The sequence below is a fragment of the Anopheles ziemanni genome, chromosome 3 (assembly GCF_943734765.1).
Source record: "Anopheles ziemanni chromosome 3, idAnoZiCoDA_A2_x.2, whole genome shotgun sequence".
NCBI classification, from domain to species: Eukaryota; Metazoa; Arthropoda; class Insecta; order Diptera; family Culicidae; genus Anopheles; species Anopheles ziemanni.
Window position 1 is genome coordinate 40,070,745 of NC_080706.1, and position 24,548 is coordinate 40,095,292.

A 24,548-nucleotide genomic window follows, 5' to 3' on the forward strand; every position below is an offset into this window, starting at 1 on the left:
CAGCTTCTTTATCCATATCACCCTCAACAGTACTAGCAATTCGGAACAACTGTTTACTAAATTGCAATCAGTGTGCAGCTTTCACAAGCATCATAAAAGAAGTAGGCGGTGGGTTCGGCCGATGGAAGAAAACGCAGTCCATTTCACTTTTCGAACGAGCGTACCAAACGCAGTGGCCTTTGCCTTTGCTTGATAGTCAAGCTTGATGCTGAACAAGTAAAAATTTTAATATTCTATATTAATTCGACCAACGTTTCACAGTTCTAGTGTTGGAGAAATTTTAATATCCCCCCTCCAAAACAGACCGCTCTCCTTCGAGTAGAAGCAATTTGGACAAACCGATGCACAACGTTTGTGTTTAATTGAAAATGAAATTTCGGTGGAACCAAAACCTTCATGTCTTCAAGCTAGCTTACCTTCATCAATATCTGGCGGCAGTCCACCGACGAACACCTTCCGAGAGAAACGTTCCGTCGTTTCGGACCCATTGGAGTGCGGGGACGAGCGGGCCGGAGAATTCAACTGCAGCTGGTTACTCCCGATGAAGCCTCCGCCACCGTTTCCATCGTCATCGTTCAGCTGCTCGTCGAGTCCGGAGAAGAATGGTTTGCCTGGAAAGAAAAGGAGACCATTTGCAGATGAGGTAAAGCGCAAAAAGTGAAATATTTGCAGTCACGTTAGCGTAGGGTTTTCAGGGATGGATTTTTGTATCACACAAATAAGAAAACGGCACAAACCATGTAAATCGCGAATCTTTAGTGCTTGCAAGTATGGTACCAGTATTCGACCTAAATCGTCATTGCTAGGCGAAAAGTTACTTTTGGGCGGTTTTAATCCGGATGGATTTAATTGCATCATATTTACGCGGTACATTGAATCAAAAAGTGAACTGCAATCAGAAAACTATACAAGCACTTGTTCAATCGTTCTTAAACACTTCTGTCGCGTCTGAATGCTGCATCTAAACTGAACACACATATTTGGCGCTCTTTTTTAGCATTTTTGCAAGTCATAGGAAACTCGTGTTGTCTCTTTCGTATAACGGTAGATTATCCGCGGGGCATCTTTGTTGCCTAGCCAATGACGTGATTGATTCATCTCGATTTAATTGATAGTTTCGCGGATGACCCCACCAGATGGCGCTGACGGGACGGTGTAATTGACAAATTTGAAATAGGTAAACAATGGCATTTGTCACAATTGCACAGGTGGGATGCTGATTCAGGGACGCTGCAAGTTTTGGAAATTAATGAAAGATAAATTAATAACTTAGTTTTGATTATACCATTAAGATTAAGGGCGTTTTCTCTATTGCATAGTTATTTACACAAATGTAAAAGTTTAAAATGTTGAGGGCGAAATATCAAACCCATGGGATCAAATTAATAAATATCATTTGATTAAAAACACAGTCGACAGGAGAGTTTCAAAGCGACCGGACGTGTGTAAAGTGCTATCGACTAGTAGACAAAGGTTTTGTTTTTTAGACGAGAGGACAAAAGGACGTTTTGGACGCGTGGACGAGGGTTGAGAGGACAAGTAGGAAAGTAGGAAAGTACGAGAGATAAGAGGTAGAGCGAACGATCTCGGTGGGTGAACGAGGAAGGAGATGGGGGTGGAGGACCCCGGAGGGGGGACCCTCCTAAAAAACGGTTATGCCTTATTGGCAGAGCCAACAAAAGAAAAGAAAAAAAGGAAACAGGCATTGCATATCAGCGATGATGAGGCTGTGTACGAAAACGAACAATTTATGCTGATGGAATCGACGACACCTGGCAAGGACCTGGCTAACGCAAATCCTTTTATCCTGGCGAAAATATTCGACAAAGTTCTGGACGACAAACCAATTGAAGCACGACGTTTGAGAGACGGTAAAATGCTGATCAGGGTAAAGTCTAAGCGGCAAGCACTCAAACTGATGAAGATAAGCTCGATCCCGCATGGTAATGAAAACATCACGGTGAGTGTGAGGGAACACCCTACGCTCAACGTAGTTAAAGGAATTATCAGATGCGAAGATCTTCTCTTCTTGAGTGAGGAGGAAGTTTTGGAAGGTTTAACGAAACAGATGGTAACGGAAGTTACCATAATGAAAAGAAGGAACCGAGAAGGTGAAATCGTCAACACGAAAACGGCCATCCTAACGTTCAAGCTTGCTCGAGTACCAAGGAAGGTTGATTTTGGATTGTATCCAGTAAAGGTGGAATTGTATATACCAAGACCAATGCGATGCACCAACTGCATGAAGCTAGGCCACACTAAGAAATGGTGCAGAGGAGAAAGAGCGTGTGCCAAATGCAGCCGTAAGACGCATACCGACGAATGCATGGACCTAAAGTGCGTGACCTGTGGTGGCAATCACCACACACTGGATAGAGAGTGTCCGGATTTTATAGATGAATGCGAAATCCAGAAGATAAAAACGGAAAAAAAAGTCTCTTATGCCGAAGCTAGAAAAATCAGGAGAGAAAGGTGCCCCATGGTCCCGAGGACCTATACAAAAGTAAATAGTTACGCGAATGAGGTAAAAAAAGACAGCATGGATGATAACACACAAAGAAAGGATAATACGCACACAAAAAACAAGAATAATCAAACAGTAAATATCGAACTACAAACACAAAGTACAGAGAACACTAACACACACAATAATTACAACACGCTCAAAACAGATACAAATAGCCACACAGCCAATAGAGAACCACAAACACAGAAAACAATAAACACAAACAAAAACACAGAAAAAATGAAGGAAAAAACACAGCACGAAAGTGATAACGATAAAGAAACAATCATACAAGTAGAAGAAACAGTAACCATAGAATTTCTAGCTTCCTCACCAGAAGGGAGTATAATTGAGGAGACGCGTATGACGGATGTGGAGGACATGAACATCCACATCGCGGATGAGGAGCTGGGAGCAGACTTGGGATGCTTATAATTCTGCAAGCCAACATACAGGGATGGAGGCAGAACAAGGAGGAAATACAAAAACTAGCGATCCAAGAGCAGGCCGATATAATAACCCTGCAAGAAACATGGGTAAAGCCAAAGGACAGAGTGTCACTGCCAGGATATTCGGTAATAACGGAGAACCGTGATGACGGGTATGGAGGAACGGCCATAGCCATTAAAAAATGCTACAAGACGGGAAGACCTCTAGGGGCAGTAACTTCCAACAAGTATGTCCAAGTAGCAAGTGTCTATGTAAGGGAGCTAAACATGGTGGTTTGGTCCGTGTATGTGAGTCCCAAAACCCCCATAGCAATATTTAAGCAAGCTGTACGACAAATAATAGCCAACGTTGACAAGACAACTCACAAGACAGTTTTAACCGGGGATTTTAATGCCCACCATACGTCATGGGGCAACACATACTCAGACGCGAGGGGAAAATTCCTGCTGGAAGAGATAAACGAAACGAACCTCATGCTAGTGCACAACAGGGAGGAAACGTTTATAAGCCCAGACCGTGCGAAAAGAAATTCAGCCATTGACCTAACTGTGATACCGACGTCGGCTTACCAAAGAATACAAAGAACGGTCACGGACCTGCACGTTGGGGCTAGTGGGCATAGGGTAATTTTAATCAAAATGGAAGAACCAGTAAAAGAAAACCAAACTGTGATAGTAAACATAAGAAAAATGGCCGCCCAGATGCAGAGTATAAGTGTGTCACAGGAGTCCACCATCATGTCAATCACCAAAGATATCATTAGAATTAGAGATAGTAACACCAAAAAAACGAAGTACAATCCCAAACCATGGTGGAGCGCTGAGGTGGAGAAGGCCTGGGAGGATAAAAAAAAGGCCCAGAGGATATATGATAAAGACCAAAGCCTGAATAACCAAATAGAACTGAAAAAACGAGTGGCACGTTTCAGATATTTGAGAAAGCAAAATAGCTCCAAGAACTTCGAAAAATGGCTGGAGAAGGTGGATGGTCAGACCTCTTGCGGGAAACTATGGCAATTAATAGCCAAATGCACAGGAGGAAATAAGAGTGGAATAAGGGAGAACGTGGTACACAGCAACATAGAGATTGCCAAGGGTTTCATGAACAAAAATTTTCCCGGGAAAAAAGCAAAGACGGTCAAAGCACCAAGCGTAATCTACGAGGACAAGATCTTGGACCTGGAGAAGTGGAGCAACATTCTGTCAAAAAAGAAAAACACGGCCCCAGGAGTGGACGGTATTACGTACAGAATGTTGCAAATGCTAAATGAGGAGTGTGCTGTGCGAATAGTGGAAGAGCTGAACAAAAAATATAATCAAGGCAAAGCGGGCAACAAGCTCAAGACAACCAAAATCGTGGCAATTAACAAGCCAGGTAAGGACCCTACTAAGCCAGAGAACTATAGACCAATAGCAATGCTACCAACCCTGATGAAAGTAATCAACACGGCAGTCCTGGAAAGGCTGACGGAAACGCTGGAGAAGTTCCACACCATCCCAAGCACCTCTTTCGGCTTCAGAAAAAACAGATCGATCACCACCGCAACCAACTGGATCGTAAACGAAATCTATAAGAATAACAGGGCAGGCAAAACCACTGGGATTATTTTTGTGGACGTCAAAAATGCTTATAACAGTGTAGACACCCTGAAACTGAAGAAAATCCTGCAATCCTCCATGATCCCAGAGACTGTGATAAGATGGATTGGAGATTTCTTAACAAACAGAAGGCTGCAAATGGTGGTTAACGATAAAAAGATCGAAAGAGTTGTGTCACAGGGTCTCCCCCAGGGTGACGTCATGTCACCAACCCTATTTAATATTTATACTAGTCAGTGCCATTCCCTTAATAGCGATGGAAAGATCAGTCTAATTCAGTACGCCGATGACTTTGCCATAATCTCGGCCGGTAACCCGCAAGCAGTCAAAGCCGAGCTCCAAAGACTGCTTAATGCCCTCATCGAGCACACAAAATGGCTTGAACTAGACATTAACACAGAGAAAACAAGACTGATGACCTTTCCTAAGGATGAAGCCGCAATCGTAGTAAAACATAATGGCATAAATATTATTAAAACAAAAGTACACTCATTCCTGGGAGTAGCAATTGACCAAAAACTCAAATTCAACCGCCACATAGAGAATGAGATTCAAAAGGCACAAGGCAAACTCAACGTGATGAAAATGATCTGCAACAGGCGGAACAACGTAAGCCCGGAGAAGGCGGTCCAAGTTCATAGGGCAATCATAAGGGGGTCTATGGAACTTGGAGTAGCAATGACAAGTAATGCCACCAAGAAGGATTGTTTTAAAGTGGATAAAATACTACACCAATCACTGCGCAAAGCCACAGGATGCACAAAAACAACCCCAATCAATTCCCTGATGGCAATTGCAGCGGAAGTCCCTTCCCCGATACGAAGGAAATTCCTAGTTGCAAAAGAGATGGTGAAAACAATAGCGTACTCCAAACCAAACCGGCAACAGCTGGAGAAGTCAACAAGAAGGGGCATCCGGAAACGGAGGTCGGCACAAGAAAAAGCGTTTATGGAGAACGCGGATATGGTTAAAACGATCCCAAAAATTATGTACAATGATCTGAAAGGCTGTGAGCTTCGGATTACGAAGCAGATACCGGGACTTACAGTCAGCAAAAAGGAGGCCAACCCCATGGTCATCAGACAGTTGTGCATCGCCCACCTGAAAAAGGGTGACCAAACCCGACCCAGAATTTACACAGACGGTAGTATCACAGAGGCAGGATGCGGCATCGGGATCTACCTCCATATACCAAAGACAAAAGAAACCAAAGATTTTGCTTATAAACTGACGCACAATGTAGCAATAAGTACCGTCGAACTAATCGCCATAGATAAAGCCTTGGAAATTGCCATAGCCGAAAGACTGACACAACCGATAATACTTACTGACAGCATGGTGGCATGCAGCATCCTGAGCAAGGCCCCCGGGGAAACCTATGTGGAGGAGATGGTGCTTAGGATACTGAGCAACTGCCTATGTGTCAGGGCGTCTTTTCAATGGATTCCCAGTCACGTCGGCTTAGTTGGAAATGAGAAAGCGGACGCGTTGGCAAAAAGGGGAGCCCACAGCAGCAACATCATTCCGAACCATTGCCGATTAAAAGACGCCATCCTCAACCTGAAACAAACCATGATGCTTGAGGCAAACGAGTGGTACACACAGATGAGCTCCACAAAAGGCAAAACTTTATACAAGCTGCAGAGCACAATTGAAAAAAAGCTATGGCACCACAAGCTGAAGCTACCGGCCAAAGCGACTAAGTGGCTTAACAGACTCTTGACCGGACATGATCACAGCAAGTTCTGGCTTAACAAGATGAACATCGTAGATTCTGGAATCTGCGATATATGTAACGTACCTGAGACTGGCAGGCATAAAGTTTTTTACTGTGATAAATACAAACTAGAAAGACAAAGAAGTGATATTAGCATAGACAAGTTCGAAACAAGTTTCAAGAAAAAAGACGCAAGGTACATGAAAGACACATATAATTTTATTGTGGAAAATAGGATTACGTTCTAGAAAGAACAACAAAAACCAAAGAGGATGAAAGCGACCTTTCCCATTGCAGCACGATCAACCACCGAGTGAGCCCGGTATAAGGCCAGGGGCAAAGCCTCAGCTTCCAGTTGGAAATAGCTGGACAGCTCGACAGGCAACCGGGATGGTCGTCTGGAATCCCTAAGCAGGGACCGTAAACAGAACGAAATGACAGCAGCAAGACGTCACAACAAATGATCGAACATCACAACACATGTATAGAGCGTCAGAACAGGAGTGAACAGAAAAAGGACCACTATCAGACAGTAAAGATAGATACAGAAAACCAGGACATATGGCCTTAGCAGCCAGTCCTTAACCTATAGAGGTCTATGTCTCCAGGTTAGCTTGCGAAGGCCCAGGAAGCTGGATTCAATAGCCGTACTGGAGTAAATCCTCGCTGAAGAAGAAGAAGAAGAAGAAGAAGAAGATTAAAAACACGACCGCAAGCGCTTACCAAATGTTTGCCAAAGATTATCAATCAATCCAATTGACTTTTCGCCCCCGAAGCGACCGCTTGGATGTTTGCACACCAAAAAATGACTTCCGGCGTTATCGTGCATACACTTTTCATTTGGTTGTCTTTCAAGCCTATTAGTTCAGACGCGTTCAAAATCACATGAACCATGTTTGAATAGCTGATTGGAAAATGACGCAGATTTTAGCTGGTGCACGGGTCAACACAGATGCCAAGATTCGCTTGTTACGAACCCAATGAACCAGCCTTAGGGATCCTGGTAACGTTCCACTCGCGTTGAGCGGGGGAGGATTTTAATTGAAATTTCAGTTCCACTGCTTTGCTGTTTGCTACAAAATTGCCTGTTACTAGCATCATCAACAAACTCGATTAAGACCTAAATCGTGCCAAGCGCGTGCATGGGGTTGGGTTCTCAATATTTACGTTTGTAAATACCTACCAACCCGTGCGGGAGACCACGTTCTGTATTTATCCAATTGCCACAACGTGCAGCATAAAACTAGAGTGCGCAGTAGTGCGAGCACCCATTCCGACGGCTATAATCAAACGATTTTCACAATTTTCCCACTTTCCCACCAAGTCGAGTCACACATACAAACACAGACACACTCTAACTCCCTTGCACGCTTGAAGCGAAGTTCAGGAGGCACACAGGGGAAACCTTTCTCTAAGGGAAGAAAAATTCAACCTAACTGGTGGTTTAAGAAAACTACTCGTGTGTGTGTGTGTGTGTGTGTATGAAGTTGACTTGCATGGCATGCTCCTTTTTCTTTTCGTTTGCCCCACAGCGTTTTGTACTTAATATCTTTTCCCCATGGGGAAAAGGTCGCCCCATGTCGAACCCCATTGCGTGTGGCGCTCGGTGCATTCGGTGTACTACATTACTGCCGGGATTAACTTAAGCTCGCCGGTGGTAGTAGCGAGCGCAAAGGATGGGAGTGCGAGAAAAATTATTATCAAAATGATTGTAATTATGCCGGTAATTTGTATTTATTAGAAACGCCTACTATCGGGACGGGGCAGGCTGGTGTACGATGGAGCGTCGATTAGGGCAAGCAATGGTCCCTTTCCGATGGCTCCGAAGCACACCCACCCACCGCGCATGGCGAACGGTAAGATTGCATGATTTAATTTAATCTCGGTCCCGGGGTTTGTGTGTCCCGGTGTTGAGCCCTCGGGACCGTTTCGTTCCAGCACGGGCGAAAGAAGAGTGCTGTTTTATGGCCGTTCGGAAGACGACTTTCCCAACACTTGGCAGAAAAAAACGGAAGTTACGTGCCAAGAGCTTGTTGACATGTTCGGTCCCTGTTTTCCCGTGCAACACCGTCGTCCCGGTTTGAAGCTTTAATGAGAAACTACAAATACATCGGGCCACGTGACGGACGGGGTTGGGCGGTTGAGAAACTTTTACCAGGCCATGACTAGTGCTAAATGGGTAGGACAAGAAAAAAAAAAACAGCGAATACATTAATGGCGAAAGGTGAAATCGCATTCTATGTTTGACTAACCCATTAGAGGCCAAGGGTGAATGACGATTATCAAAATCATGATGGCGCTGGATTTGCAGCGCAACGAGGCAAATTGTCGCTACGATGGAAGCCCCATCGGGTAAATTTGATTGCTGGGAACACTTTCCACCTAACGCCCTAACGCTCAAGGGGTTCTTCGGAACTAGTTTTATTGGTTTTGTGAACAACCTTACCCTCTGCGTGCAATGGGGCACTAAAGCGCAAACACTCCAGAATGTCGGCGTGTGTGTGTGGAAAAGGGGAAAAGGTTTATTGAAATGTATATGGGAAATCGTTCAACCGCAAGGTGCCCTCCGGTTTGCGCTGAATGTTGCCTCCCGAATCAGCCGGCGGGTTCCAACATGGTGACGTGCTTGGAGAAAGAAACGAGCTCGTTGTGCGTCGATGAGGAACAATTTAATTCAATCCCAGCCACACGTCGTACACCACAATCAATTACAAACAAAAGAATGTAGCCCACATCAAACATCGTTTACAGAGTTAAATTGCCCCTACACCGGTGCCCCCGGCCTACGAACAGTCCCGCGTTCCGATGGCATAACTGGCCTGATTGCTGGTGGAACCGGTGGAGTTAAATATCATCAACCCTCTCTCTCTCCACCATCAAAGTTGCGACCGGGAAAACCATTACGTTCGCATAATCGAGAAAGTCAATTGTGTCCCTAGGAAGTCCTTCCCAAATATGCTGGACTGGAGGATCAAGGATCGCTCACGCGCCTCGCCTGTGTGTGTGTGTGTGTGGTGGTTGTTCGTGGCACGATATGTTGCGTACATGAGGTGAAGGAAATTCGCCTGTGTTCACCTCTTTGCGCACCACCACCACCGTCATAATCGGTATGAAAATGTAATTTACATTCAAAACAACCGCACACGCAGTGGCATCCCGTTTTAATTAATATTTATATTTACAACCATCATCGTCTGGCGTCCCGGCGTATGCGCTACCACGTCGGATGCCACCGGAATTAGACGGCAAGACGCCACGGCGGGCCTCATGGAGTGTGTAGGGGGTCGCATGCCGATGTTTGGTTGCCTGGTGAGCAAGCAATAACAGTAGTAAACGGCTTCGGCGACGGTGGCGTATCGAAGGATAGTTGGTAAATTACACCGAACCAGGATTCGGGAAGCACATTTATTGACGGTTCCGTATGGGACTGGCTTTCCGGGAGCACACACTGTGCGATCATCACCTGGCGCTTTCGACAATGTTCTTTTCATTACGATCGACTTTTATCGACGGCAGCAATGGCCGAGAGCGGACTGTTTTATTTTAGCGCGTTTTGTGAAACATGTCATGCCAAATATCATCCGGAGAGTGGCTGTCAATAGACAAGATAAAATTTTATCTACAGACCATTGGAGCGGATGGTCGCGACTGGACGTACATGTAAGGTTTAATTAAAGCGTAGGCAAATTTATGGAAATACTTAGACGATCGTGCGAGGGAAGTTTTATTAAATCGGATCCTTTTTGTCTCCCTCTCGACACGTGGTCAACGAGCACACGCTGGGTCAGATTTTTCATACCAATTTTACTCAGTACGCGACACCGCTGGTACGTGGCGAAGATGATGCTCGATTGGTCCTCGGAAGCGAGAGAAGAATAAAAATGGTTCCCACTGTACCCGTGCGACACACCATCATCCTAAACACGTACCCAAGGAAAGCTTAATCCGCTTCCGGGGAGCGGACACCAAGGGCCAAGCCGAGGAAGGTGCGAATGGTGCGCAAGGACGCAGAAGAAACACACCAGGCAAAATTAAATCAACACTTTACGATCTTGGCCACCGTTGTCATCGTCGTCGTCGTCGTCGTCGTCCTCGTTGGGCCCTGTAATGGCCAACGGCAAACGGCACGGCACGACGCCACGGAACATGGAAAACGTGCTGGTGGCATAAATCTTTATTGCAATCACAATGGCCACCCAGATAAGGAGGAGGGCCTGCGAATGGGAGGAGCCCCCAGCTGTAGGGTGGTGTTCCGAAACAAGTTTGAAAGTAATATTTCGTTCGACAGTCGTAAACTCGCACCCATGTTGGGGATTTTGTCTTTTCAAATCGATTCAAATATAGGTCAACGTTGCCACGTTTTGAACTGTTTCCCAGTAGTTACCCCAAACCAGCAAGGGACTTTTGAAACAGAAAATCCCTAGATTGTTGAAAGGTTTATAAGTATTTGAAAAACGCTTCACATGAGATGTGAGGTCAGGATATCGTTGGTCGATTCGTCGAAAGCCACATCTGCCTAACGAAAGTACGTAAATCTGTTTCGTTTTTCCATTTTTTTTTTCAGTCCACGCCACGTGATCGATGCTCCAAAGGATGGGTTAGGTCTTTTTTACCACCCTTTTCGTTTTGATCCACGGTTGGCGGGGACCTGGTAAACGAAAGAGAAGACAAAAATGCCTGCAAATGAATTATTGGCCATTGAAAGGTAGCGAAGTGGATAAAGCATGTTGACAGTGAGTATCTGTTTTTGCTTCACTGTGGGAACGAGGGACGGCGTGGTTTTTGTCTTCGTCCTTTCCAACTAAATCCTAAACGAGAAAACCATGACACGTTCGTAAAACCGGCTACGGCTGAGTGGTCCCACCGGGGGATCGAAAAGGATTGTGTACGAGCCTGCACCTAAACAACGCATCAACCCCTCCCCCCCCATCCGTACCGCAACCGTGCGGGGAGGCAACAATAAACTAACCTAACCACTGTCTAATCTGGCACCATCGAGCGCCGCCACAAACGTCGACAGCTTTCGGTGACATCTATGAACACCCCCCTTTGTCGAGGTGGGCGTCGGTTGGAGGACAAGCGGAAGATACCATCACCCGTGACACAAGCGCTCGACACACAGGATTGGTCGTATATAAATATTTTGCAACCGCGTCCATTGGTACGCCGAGGCCGGGCCGGGCGTGAATGTTTCGATTTCCGGCGCGGTGGTGTGCTGGTTGCGAAATATATGACCACTCATGATAAAATCTTTTTGGTTCTCGTGCTTTCGTGTGTCCTAATCGCATCCGCCGTTTGGGAATGTTTTCCACCAGTCGGCGGAACGGATCCGAAATGGCAGATGAGTGGGAGCAAAATAGATGGACTGACACAAAACACAACAAGCACGGACGGAACTAAACTGTGGAGTTGTGGATTTTTTTTCCTTCTCTCCATGTGTGTGTGGTATTTTCTTGCCAATTTAACCAACAACACCCGGACGGGGGAAAGAAAAAAGAATGACAACCGCCGAACGCCGGAGCGGAAGGCCGCTCTCCGGTTTCAACTTTCAACAGTGATAAATTACAACTCCTTTTTTAACCGGAAGCGGTCAGGGGCAATGTTTCACGTTAAATTTAATTTAACTGAAAACTTTCCTCCCGCGGACATGGTTTCGGGTGAGGGTCATGTGTGTGTGTGATGAGTTGCGAGGAGGTGTCACACATGCCATCATGAACGAACCCTGGCGCGAAAAGGGAAAAAAGATAACACGGAAGGGCGGAACGTACGAACCAAACAATAAAAAAAATCAACCCTTACCAAAGTATGAAACAATCTACGGGTTGAGCGGGGGGTCTAGCCCGAGCTGTGGTTGATATGGTCCGACCGAGTGTGGTTTGCGTTTCAGTGCGATGTTTTGGGGTGGGTTGGATGGTGTCCTGGCGTTCGTTAAACTCTTTTCCAACCGAAAGCGAAATTGCGGGATTCGTTTTGTCGGGACGGTCGGTTTCCGCGAGCTCCCGAAAAGCACCGTGTACAATTATTTTCGTACAGCTTACTTCCGCCCCATGGGACCCTGGGACGGGGAACTGACCCGGAAGTTTCCCACTGTCTGTGTGTGTATGTGTGTGTGTGCATGGATGTTTGGTTTTTATCTTACTGCTTGGTGACCATTCGTCGTCGCATGTGTGTCGTGTGGTTCACAGTAATAAAAGCTGTGTATTTTTCGGTCCACTGGTTCCGGAATTAGTCAAATGGTGAGAGATTTTTCGTCCGACCGTCAACATGAATGTCGGTTAATAGGGGCATACACAACGGAGGGATACGCCAGCATAGACGAAAGTGGCGGTTGTGTTTGCTTTCCTCGGGATTGTCTCCACACGTCCAGCGATGTGATACGATGCACGGAATGAAGCCACTGAAAACGGGGATCACCCCTGCCATCATAATCATCATCATCTGCAATGCAATACGAGAAAAATGTGTGATTAAAAATGGTACCGGAGACCATTGCCCAATAGAAGAAGGCATGTCTGGTGGAGTGGTGGTCTGTGGATTGGGGACATCCAACACCGGAACGCAACAGAGGAAGGAAACGATCTACTATCGCCACCATGCCATACCGAGTTACGCGGCTCCAAGGCGACGAACAAATGGGGCAGCAATCGCTGGAAGATCGTAATTAAATAACTTTAATAAATTTAATATCAAATTATATTGCCCTGTTATCTTCTCCCTTTCGCCGATGGCTGGGCTGTTAGATCTTCGCCCGGTTTTTGACGTACGCGGCCATCATCGAGTTTGTCAATTCACCGCCTACGTCCGTGGACCAGGAATCCGCGGAAATCCGGGAAACAGTTTTGCTGGTTTGGGAGATTGTTGCGATGAATTTCATTGTTCTTTGCGACGACAACGACACCGATGATGATGATGATGATGATGATGATACCGATGATGACGTTCGGAGCGGGGGAGAAGCGATGGGTTGTGTACTGCTGCGCAACACAAGTTTCGTAGGTTGCTTCAGTAGGAGAAGATTAATTGCCATTTATTTTTCAACAATTTAATTACACTTTTGTTGAATGGCCATCGTCCGCTTCCGTTGCTAAATATTTTAAAAAAGCGTTTCCCACGGAGTGAGGTGAACGAGTTGGGCGGTCGTGAGTGAGTGTTGTTGAGTGGTTGGCAACAGGACGACGACGGCCAAATGAGCAGTGTGAAGTTGTAGCTGGCCGCTACCTCAATCGTGCGTGGGGTGTAACAATTTATCGTGGACATACTTAATTCAAATATAATTTAATTCCTCCATTTCCGACCTCAAGCCATCCGATGCAATTATCGCGTATTAATGGTGGTCCAATAAACATAAAGATATTCATTTAAATTGGTGTAAAATTAACCATGTGCATCATTTTGTTTTTTGCTCGAGGGATGAATATGGGTTTCAGTTGAGTGTAGAAACCCTCCATCCTGCTTCATGAGCGTATAAACTTCCGTCCGTTATCGTGCGGTTCGATACTTGCACTTCGACACACGTGGCTCGGTTTGACGTGGGCGATTTATTTTCCACCGTGCACAAGCGTCAAGCATAGTTGTGCACCACCAAACTATTGCTTTTCGTCGTGCGAGAAAAGTACCCGCGGTGTTGCACCTAAAAAAGAAAAACCCTCCGAGGCATTCTAGTGGCAGGTGTCCTCCCCGCCAAATGGGAGGGTTTGAAAAATAACGATAAAAATTCTTCTGCTTGAAGCAGTTTTTCACTTCTGCTCCGGTGGTGACAAAGTAAGCGACGAGATTGCATGGCCAACATGCTGTGGACGTATGTTGGCGAAACAAAGTTTACCGGATTCGCTCTGCCTGCCGGGCGCGCTGATCTTGAGCGTTTTTTAGGGTGGACGAAACATTCGTCTGGTTGTCAGGATGCTCCTACGGACAGAGAACACACAAAATGTAAGAGGTAAAGCATCGGAATCCACTGGCACAATCGAGATATGTGTGTGTCTGTGGTATAGTTTTCGTGAAGCGCTTTAAGGACAAACAAGCGTATGGCAAATTCGAGATTTTTGTGGCTTTTTTTTAGTCGTGGTAATTTTTTGAAAACGCTCGCTTTTCCCCCTTAGGTGGGGCAGAGTTTTGTTTTGCCCCTCCGTTCTACGCTCGCTTACATTCTTTCTCTTCGCCGGTTTAACGACATGAGCAAACTTTGACCCGTTCGAAGCTGGGATGGTTGCGCTTGCGGTTGGGCTAAAGTTTTGGCCAAGAGATGCATTCGTTATCGGATGAAAATATTGTTCGAGCGCGCAACATTGAACCGCCCCGTCCGCGCGCGCCCAATCTAGTCCTGCCTCGCGTTTCGGGAGGGCAATGAGGTGTATGTTAAAAGTTGCAAAACATCTCAAACGTGGTTGAATTAACAGTAATGGCCCGTGGGCAACGGAGCGGAAACTTTTCGGCACAAAGTAAGGGCAACGGGCGAGCAGAGGCACCATTACGACATCATCATAGAACGCAACATTTTCCCGATGTTGGTTGCCGGTGGTGGTTTCTCGTTTTGAACTAAGTAATAAGGCGAAGTTTAGTACCCTGTACCTTGGGCCGGGGCATATTCTGAAAAGCGCCAACAGGCTAGTTGAAATGGCGATCAGCATATTTTTATGACCATAAAACGGAACTGCATAAAAGTACATTTATTCCCGTGCTCGGTGCCGATTGGTGGGGAGTTGTATTTTAAATGGATTACTGGAAAAATCGGACCATTGAGATTATTGTGATGAACAGTAAACGCTCAATTAAGCTTCATTCCTACCCGTTACTACCGTTCGACCGTTGATAACAATCCTTGGGATTTGCCGAGACGCGCGGAACGGAACACGCTGGGTGGACGGCAAAAGGATGGACAGATAATCCGGAAACTTTGGCTTGTACCAATTAGCTTCAGGCAAGTATTGCCTTTGTTGACACATTGAACGGTGGCAGATATTTTGCGGTGGTCTTGTTTTAAGCTAGCCAGCAACAAGCTCTCTCCCACCCTTTCGAACGGTAGTGGGAAAATTGTTGTCTATGTCCTGTCGTTTTTTTTGTGGATTTCGTTTGTGTGTGTTTCTATTATCTAGAGATACGTGGAATGGTAATGCATCAATTGGACCGTTGTGCCATTTTGCAATACCGCCAGGAGGAAATGAATTGGCGTAATTTATATTGCACATGGACTATCAATTTTGGAATGATTTATGATGTTTCTCAAATTCCTTCCAGTGGTATGCGTTCATGTTCGGGCAGGAATTTCATTATGTGAAGTTGAATTGTACCGGTGAGTCCCTGGAACCGTGGGACACGAAGCGTATCAGATAAATTTCCTAAAACAATGGATGCATTATTCTTAAAGAAAACTGTTCCACATTGATGATGAAACATTCCAAACGTTCACCTTTGAAAAGGATATGTACCAAATATCGATCAACGTGTGCTCGAAGAGCACTCACTAGGTGGAAGGTGGCTTCGTTCTTTTCTGCAATTTTACCATTTTGTTTTTACAATGTAAATTCAACTGCGATCGATACTATGACTGTTTATTCTGTTGCTAGTCCGGTTGTGAAAGTCTTTAGCTCGAAAGTCGTCGAATGTCACGCGAAGCTGAAACAACAGATGGCTACAAAAAATGATTCTGGCCCGTTACACACCCTTCACAAACCGCCATTACAAACGCCGTTGTACAAACCACCCAAGCTGGCTAGGACGCTTTCGAGAATCTAAGCCTTCCACAGTTGTGCTCGGCGGCTATTAATTCCGATGGCACATTCGGTGTTTTGTAGGCGGCTTCCGTCCGTACTTGCCAACTTCGCTGGCTCCTCTGGTGCTGGTGGAGTTTCTCTCCTAGCTGTTTTTTGTTCGTTTTTTGTCAACGAAATTTTAATTTAAACTTTTCCCGTGTGTCGTGTTTTCGTTCGTAACTGACAGAAACCGAAATTGAGAACAGTTTCTGCTTATTTCCGGCCCATAAAACCGAACCGAAACAAAACCAGCCTGCTACGCGAAAGGCACAACGGGTTGGCTGTTGTATCCGACCATCCCTCGGAGTGCGGCAGCAGCAAACCGGGCATCGGTTGGCATCGACTCCCCAAACACGCGTAGCGTTACATCGGGCCGCGGGTGTCCGTAAAAGTCTCGCTGGGTTGGGCAGGCAAATACGCCCACAAGATGAAGCGAAGTCCTCCAACCAACCAGCACCAACCCCTGGATGGTGGCTCAGGGTATGTGCAGCGTTTTCTGGAAAACGGTGAACATTTTCGAGGCCACGCTCCCGGTGTGAAACTGTAAAAACAAAGGCAATAAGGAAAACACACACGCGCTGCAAAGAAACCGGCAACCGGTGGGTGGTTCGGGCTGGTTGTTTCGGGATTGCCGCAAGTGCAAAGCTCCCGGTACACACGGGTTGGCGTCGTTTTAACGGTTGCCTCCGGAACGCTGACGTTAGGCCAAGTTCCCGACTCGGGATGTATGGAGCGTAACGTATCCCTCTCACCCGTGCGCAGCATCCGCAGGATCCGCAGGACGAGTCATGCAAAACCAGCACAGCATACATGGATGGTGAATTTTTGTTACATTGAAGATGAGAATACTTTTCCAGCTACATTTTCCGATTGGTCTGCCAGCGGGATGGATATAGAACATTTTCTCCTTTCATGAATTCTCGGTTTGATTGAGCGCAGCCAAAGGAGCACTGGACTGGAAATATTTCCAACAACTTTCTCGACCGTGTATGCGTCGACGAAAGCAACCTGTCAAAAGTCATCCGATGCCGCAGTAGGCGTTTCGGAAAGTTTTGTACCAAAACGAACCTGAACCACGAACAGACAGGATCTCCAAAAACCTGCGGAAAAACAGTTTAAACAGTCGGGTTAAGCAGCTTTGATTAGAAACTGCGCGGCAGTAACAGTTAGCAAATATTGTTCGCCCACCGGGAACCGTGGGCTTGAATTCTACCAACGGAAACACATTCCATCCGCTGTGTTATGCTCCGGAAGAGAACGTGGGTTTCCCATTACGCTGCGTTTGTCTTCCAACTGAGCTTTTGGGAAGCGCAAGAAAAGGAGAAATTTCCGATGATGATTTTTTGAACGGATTTTCTGTGGTCCCCCTTTTGCCGTGAAACAAACGATCAAACAACCCTGCCGAGAGCGAAGGTCAGCGTCAGATGATGGCTTAAACAAGCGCGAATAGAACAAGCGTGCAACAAAAAACAAGAAACGAACCGCGACATGTTCAACGAATGGCGTGCAGGTCTCCATTACCGGTCGGGGATGTTGTGGCTATTGCTTTAATAAGTTGATTGTGTTGCTTGCTCGTGTTTTAAAGCCCCAAACGTGACGATGTAACGCGTTTAGCCGATGCTGGAGGCAACGGGGGGTCGATGGTGAGGATCCTTTCATTCTGTCGATGTAACAATGTTTTTCCTTCATTTTCGTTCGAACTTTCCCATCTGTCCGAAAGTCGACGGCATTGGCTCAATCGACCGCTAAAGGTTAACGAGTGAAAACTTTACCCTGTGCAGCAGTGCGGCCCCGGAAAAAAGGGTGCTGGCTGTTTTCCTCCTTCGGCCAGGGATACTTTCATACTCACGCGGGGTCCGATGTACACACAACAAGCATTGCAAACGGGAGAAAAACACTTTCGGGTACATTCGCCAATTCACCGCATTCACGTTCGTTCGCGTCGATCGCAAAGTTTACAATGGGTGGGGGTGGTAAAGTACATTTTAAACGATAAGGAAAAAAATGCTTCTACTCAAAAACAGATTTTCACTTTGCTGTCAGTGGGAAATTTGATTGAAAACCAGACAAGCACACGCGAAGCGGATAGAATAAAAACTGATAAAGCAAAAGGTCAGTGCATGAATGTATCAAGACTTTCCTTTCCGTGAGCAGCTCGCGACGCTGATTGAATTGTATGGTAGTGTGAATGGCACACGTATTTTCTTGAAACAAAATCGAATGGTAATTTGATGAAAATTCCAAAATACTGATTTTTCAGTTCAACGAAAATACCTCAGTTTGAATTTTAGAATGTGTTATTTACAAGTGAAGGGTTGGTTTTACATCAAACCATTCGGTATCGTTTATGTTGCATAGCACAAAGTTACTTACTAAATAATTTAAGTTTTAACTATTTAATTATTAAAACATCTAGTTTCTGGAATTGATGAAATTTCTGTTTTAATATTTTTCTACGAAAATTAAGTAAAGAGCAAATTCTCGCTGTGCGTACACTTAGTATACGTCAAGTGGCGTATGTACGCCCAATCTTTCTGAGATTAGTTGTTCATATACACTTTACAGCTATAATTTTAGCAAACATTGTAAAGTGCCACGTAAAACATTGCGGTTTTAGAAGATGTATTCATCTCTTACAGTACAACACCAGCATTTAAGTATACATGTTTAAAATGGAAAATATCATATTTAAAAGAAAATATATTAATTTATCGAAGGTTGGTCCATAATATGACCAGAACTTTGCTAGCCAACTTTTTATATCATGTCTACAATCATATCTACATTAATCAAATAGAACCAAAAAACCTCAGTTCTGAGAAAAATCCCCCTACAAAATTAATAAAATTTTTAGAGCCACAATCAGGTGTTGGAAGAAAACGAAATAAAGCATTTTAAAAGCGAGCGTTTAATTAATCCATGAATTGATCGATCGAACGATCATCGTTTGGAGCGACCTTCATGGGACAGATTGATTGGGCCAAACACGCGCAAAAGTGGTGGGTGGTATAATTAGGAAACGATTGAATTTCTAATTAAATTACACCGCAACGATGTCAATTGATGCCCAACACCAAGCCTTCTCCTCGCGATTTAACCCATAAGGCCAATGCTAGAAAGAAGAGCGGAAAATGTGTTGCATAAATTGGACTAATTGCCTTCCCACGGAGTCTGGCCTGAGGCGAGCCTGAGCTGTGCTTTGGCCACTCGGTCATGGTTTGAGGAAAATTTACCACCGGTGCCGGGAATGTCCTTCAGCTACACCGAGTCAGACAGAGCGCTAGTCGACAAAAAAGGACTTACAATACCTCTCAATCAGTAGCAACAACTTTCTGCAACCGTAGGAAAATTTGGCTCTGTCGAAAATGTTATGACGTGTGACTTTTTAGGTTCGTTCCTAAAAAAGGTAGTTTTATATGGTTGAGGATCCGGAATGCGTGCTTTTGTTTTTGTCGCATTTCAAACTAACAATTATATGTATCAATAATTTTGATCAGCATCGTCACAGGGACTAGCAATCAATGCCGTTTTCTAATGATCCTCTGCTTGAAGAATCCTTGTTCCCTAACCTCACTTTTGCTGATCAGTGTGCAGTACCAGCAAATTTACTAGCATTGAGGATCGTTCCACCAAAATCCATTTACACATCAATCGTATATTTCCTTCCCTATAAATGATATGATACATCGGGAAGATCATCGTAAGCAAAAATTATCAAAGAACTATCGGGTTGTTGCACAAAGTATCATTCGATCGATATGAATCGTCCAATAATCAATTAGATTTTCATGCGGTGATTTTGTTTGCTTACTGCTGAGCAATTGAATTTATATGAACACTGGTAGCGTAGCGTTTGATCACAATTAGTTCGAACGACATACTCATCATTATCACATCAGTAATCACGTAAAATAATGCACTGTACCAAAACTCTTAATTCACGTCTGCAACACATGATCACCATTTTTGTGTAAAACGCGGTAGGGATCGACAGCTGTCAACAAGTCCAAACGTCAAATAGCAAAACGATCAGTTGAGGTGATTTGAAATTACTGTTGGCCGACAATTTCCATCTGCAAAACTAAAAGAAGTTGGAACCTAAATTATTATTCCTGTTATGTTCAGCGGTTAAATCTAACTAAACGGAAAGGATTGGGGTGCGAGAAATGGGGATGAGAAAGTCTAATATAATTAGTTGGAGTATAATTCATAGTTTAAATTAAACTTTCATTCGTGGTCTCAGCGCTTGCGGTCTTGGCCTATCGTGTGGTGAACATCGGTGAAACTGTATCGCGGTTAACGGATCACAAAACTCGCCCGCGTGTCAAAGCGCGGCCCTGGCATCGGCGAATAATTAGATATTTATCATCAATCACATCGAAATTATGCAGAACAAACAGCGAGTGGAAGCAGTAATTATCGTTTCACGTTTCGATCCCACGCCACACGGTATCCAGTCGGGTCACCCATTAGGAAAAGCCTCTACACGACCTCAGTAGTTCGCTGATGGGAAATTGAACTTTATGATAAAATCGATGCGGCTTCAGCCAAACTCCCGGTGAGCGGGAGAAATATGGCACCGGATCTCTTATAAGCCAGCCAATTTAGGAGCTTCCCTATTCGATAGCTGATTTGTTGGATACATTAACCACTCCGCAAGGCAACACGGAGAAGCCCGGCAATCGCTGATGATGAACACAAAGGCAGGACCGGGCCGGGACCAAGTGTGCTGCTCATTTCCCCTGCCCCTTTTGCTTCCCTTTGCCATGTTTTCTGCGGCTCGTCTCGTCGCATATCATATTGCCTGGCCAATGACTTTGGATGCGATGCTCTACGATTCAAAAGGATCAAACTGCACCAGGCACTCCACCGTACCGTTTCCCCTCTTTTACGGTGCAGGTGTCCAATGTTTACATCCCCAGCTCAACACATCAGACGTCGGGCGACGTGATTTATGGTGTTCGATGAACGATGTGGACAAAGTGGCATGGTTGGGAGGGTGTGCGTTTCGAAACGGCATCCTGTTGTCATCGCATTCCGGGACACACCAGTGATGGCATTAGATTGGGACCAGTAACAACATCCTCTTGCACTTCCTAAGGTGTGCTAGTGGTTCTTACCACAGAATCAGAAGCATTCTTCATAGACGGTTGCTGTAACGATTTATGTTTTCATAAATGTACTGCCTGTCGTTGTGAGCGCACCACTGATGGATGAATAACTTTGCTAGGACCTTAGGTGCAGAGGAAGAAAAGGTAGGTTTGTCACCCGTATGACAAAGTGGAGTTCTTCAGGGTGTAAACCTCTTGGTACGGAGTTGTCTACTCCTATTTGTAGAGCAAACTATCAAAATCGTCCAGGACTTGCAAGAGCTTACCTTCAGACCGACTGAGGGCAATTTCCAGTGTTACATAACATAGCCTTTCAGGTACACATAAACATAAGGTACACGAGAAAAAATGGGAACATAAATTTCCCGTCCTCTGGCAAGCGTCTCGATCTACCGTCCACTGAAAATATAATGCCGAGTTTGCGTTACCATAATTGAATGCAAAACTAATTGCAGTAAGTGCCAAACTTTCACCCCACACCAAATGGGAGTAGAAATTAAATTCAACGCTACTTCGCAAGGGTGTAATTAAAAAGATAACGGCGGTGCACCGGGAGTGGCAACCCTTCCAAGAACCCCGGAGGGGCCTCTGCTCCGGCAACCCACTAAGATGATGACGCACGCAGCCGGAAGTTATGCAACGGAGAAAATCCATCCAAGATCAGGAAGGATCCCTTTTACGCGGAAATACCTTGCGCTGCACAGGGCGCGTGCTGTAGCCGAGTTTTGACACTCGGGTTTGCTGCTGCTGCCGGTCCAACAACCGGAACGGAAATGGCCCGAGCGACGCTTAGCTCGGCGTTAATTAGACACTTAACCCCAAAAATCCGACGGATGCTGACGTTATCTAGTGTAATGAGGCAAATTTTTCGCCGTACACTGGCGGAAGACTGGGCCCCATCCGGGAGGAAATGGGTGCTGCAGCACGGTTTTTCGAGCGAGAGTTTTTGAGTGATGAAAATTGCGATTGCAGTACTCAAACTTTACAGCCTTCCCGAATAGGGCACCAGCTCGGGCAAGGGGCACGTCAGACTCGATAGGCGATAGGTCGACTCGAAAGACTTGTTGGAAATATTCGTCGCATGAAAGTTTAATTTAGACAGGCCCATAGTCTTAGCCCTCTTGCTTAAGTGATAAGCAAGATAATCGGATCGGTTTGGAATACGCCATAATCCGCTGATTTCGATTTTAAATCCAGATTCCAAGCAAGACATGATTCAAAATCGTAACCTTCGGATTATGGCGCAACCGATCCGATTTGTTTATGAAAGTTTTACAAAAAATGTTCACACGTTAGGATTTGCGTATTACTACACAATTTGAAGCAACACGTGTTTCGTTATAGGATTTCTAGACACGGTGCTATCATGTGCTGTATTCAACAAAATGAATATCTATTTAATCGCCCGTTTTTGTTGTAGGTTTATTCGACGTTGATAGTATCATCAAAGGATGTAATTTTCACCACTGACAATTATCAGCAGTAGTTGACAATATTTCCTTTTTTGAGCGTTTGGTTACATGATCGATCAATACGACTGATCGAACTTCAAAAATCAATATTACTCAAACAAAATCCATTCAATATGAAAGGGAATGGCATATGTGTATAATTTATTATTACTTTGTGAGTAAATAGCGAGTTATTTAGAAGCCAGATAAGATAACTGTGATGGCTTCCAGTGAAAATGTATTTCATGACATGTTCGATTCGGAACAAATTCTGCTGCAGCAACGAGTAATCCTTTGATTTGGTTTTTTTCATTCAAAAACACCGTGATATTGTAGGTGAAAGCAAAATAGAAACACTCGTCAATATTTTCATCTCCCCCTTGGTTGTCCTATGTTGTCCTCTAACACCAACAACTATGTTGTCCTCTAACACACGACTTTAACTGATTCCCTTTAAGTTGCCATTGGCAGAGGTGGTCATTTGCTAATAGGTGAATATGTACAGTCCGTCGGCATGCGGTCAACGAAAAGAGTTTCTGCTCCCTTAACCATCGGGAGCAGCGATTTTTTCTTCGGCATTCGTTAGCACTGGGGCTTGCGGTTGCTTTGGCGCTTCGTTTATTCACTGCGCCGCCGTATGGCGTTTGGCAGGAATTGCCACATTTTTTTCCCTCCTTTCTTTTAACCCTATGATGCGACCGGGGATGGTGACTCGTCGTTTGCGGTTAACCGAACGACAAACGCTTTGAAGATTTGTGAACTTTAATTAAAATTCCCCTCAGCTCCACAGTGCTATTCTTTTCACGCCGTCAGGTTGGGTGTGGATTGTCTAATGCCAGAGTCATGAAACCATTTCGTGCCTTCGATGATATGCCACCACGATCGGATGAACGAGCCGATCGGGGGACGGTTTTCCTTTGACACGTGTAATTGAATTACAGGGAAAAGTTACCTGCCTCGGTCCTTTGGAAAATAGTACCTGGGTCTTACCTGGAAAAGGAGAAAACGAGGAAATTGTTAGATAGTGTTTAAGAAAAATTCAGTTGAATGTTACATGGGTTTGTTGGAAAAGACACTCCGGGAAGCTTTACAAAAATACTCAATTAAAAAGTAATGGTGGAAGTTTATTACCATGCCAAAGGATACCCCATTGCTAAACGAAATCACCGAATGGTGTATTGTGTTTTCAGTTTTATATAACTCCAAGATGAACTAATGTTAATTTTTATGAACAAGTCTGGTGAAATCGTCAACAAAAGCAGTGTTGTATTTTAAATCAATTTATTTATTTTTTAAAGAAACTGATTTACTTCAACATATCAAATCTAAAACATATTTAATGATGATTGCATTCAAAACAAATCACTGGATCATATGAATGTTCTGTGTCGCCCAAACTTATCCCGTATCGTTCTGCTACAACGCAACGGGAAAAGAAATATGAAGTTGTTTCCTATTTCTTTTACATCAACTAACTGAAACTTTTTTATTATTTACAAAAGAGTTGATACTGTTCGAGCAAATATCATAACAAGCAAAAAACTTCATGAGGTTGATGAAAAGCATGCAAAGTATGAACACAGTTTCTCTCTCTTGCACAACGCTATTGTGGATCCTGTCGGTTTTCCATAAAAAGTTCCTGGTTAATCACGAACCGGTGAACGGAAAAAGGAAGTTACTAGCATTAAACAAGAAATTCATGAAAAAAATCGCTTCCTCCCTTAGTGAAACACGTAGAGGCTGAGTTCGAACCTGCTCGGAATTTATGCCACATCCGATACGGGTCCAATCGACCGGACACGCCGGGGGTTGTGTTTGGCGCGAGGGGTGCTTCTTCCGCTATTGTATTGGATTTGACACGTAAATAAACGGCGTGTTTATGGAAACGGTCCGGTTTATCTTCACCAGCGCAACCCGGAACGGTATGCAACCGGATGCGGATGCGAGGTTGTTATAAATCTTTTCC

The 24,548-nt window shown here is 44.8% G+C and overlaps 1 protein-coding gene across 1 annotated transcript in view; it reads right to left on the reverse strand.

Annotated features, from left to right (window-relative positions):
* LOC131287469 (cytoplasmic polyadenylation element-binding protein 4-like) overlaps positions 1–24,548 on the reverse strand; it is a 218,446-nt gene that overhangs the window by 15,407 nt on the left and 178,491 nt on the right. The window contains exon 5 of the mRNA XM_058316518.1: positions 417–611. Coding sequence (XP_058172501.1) covers positions 417–611 — 195 coding nt within the window. The remainder of the gene's footprint in view (positions 1–416; positions 612–24,548) is intronic.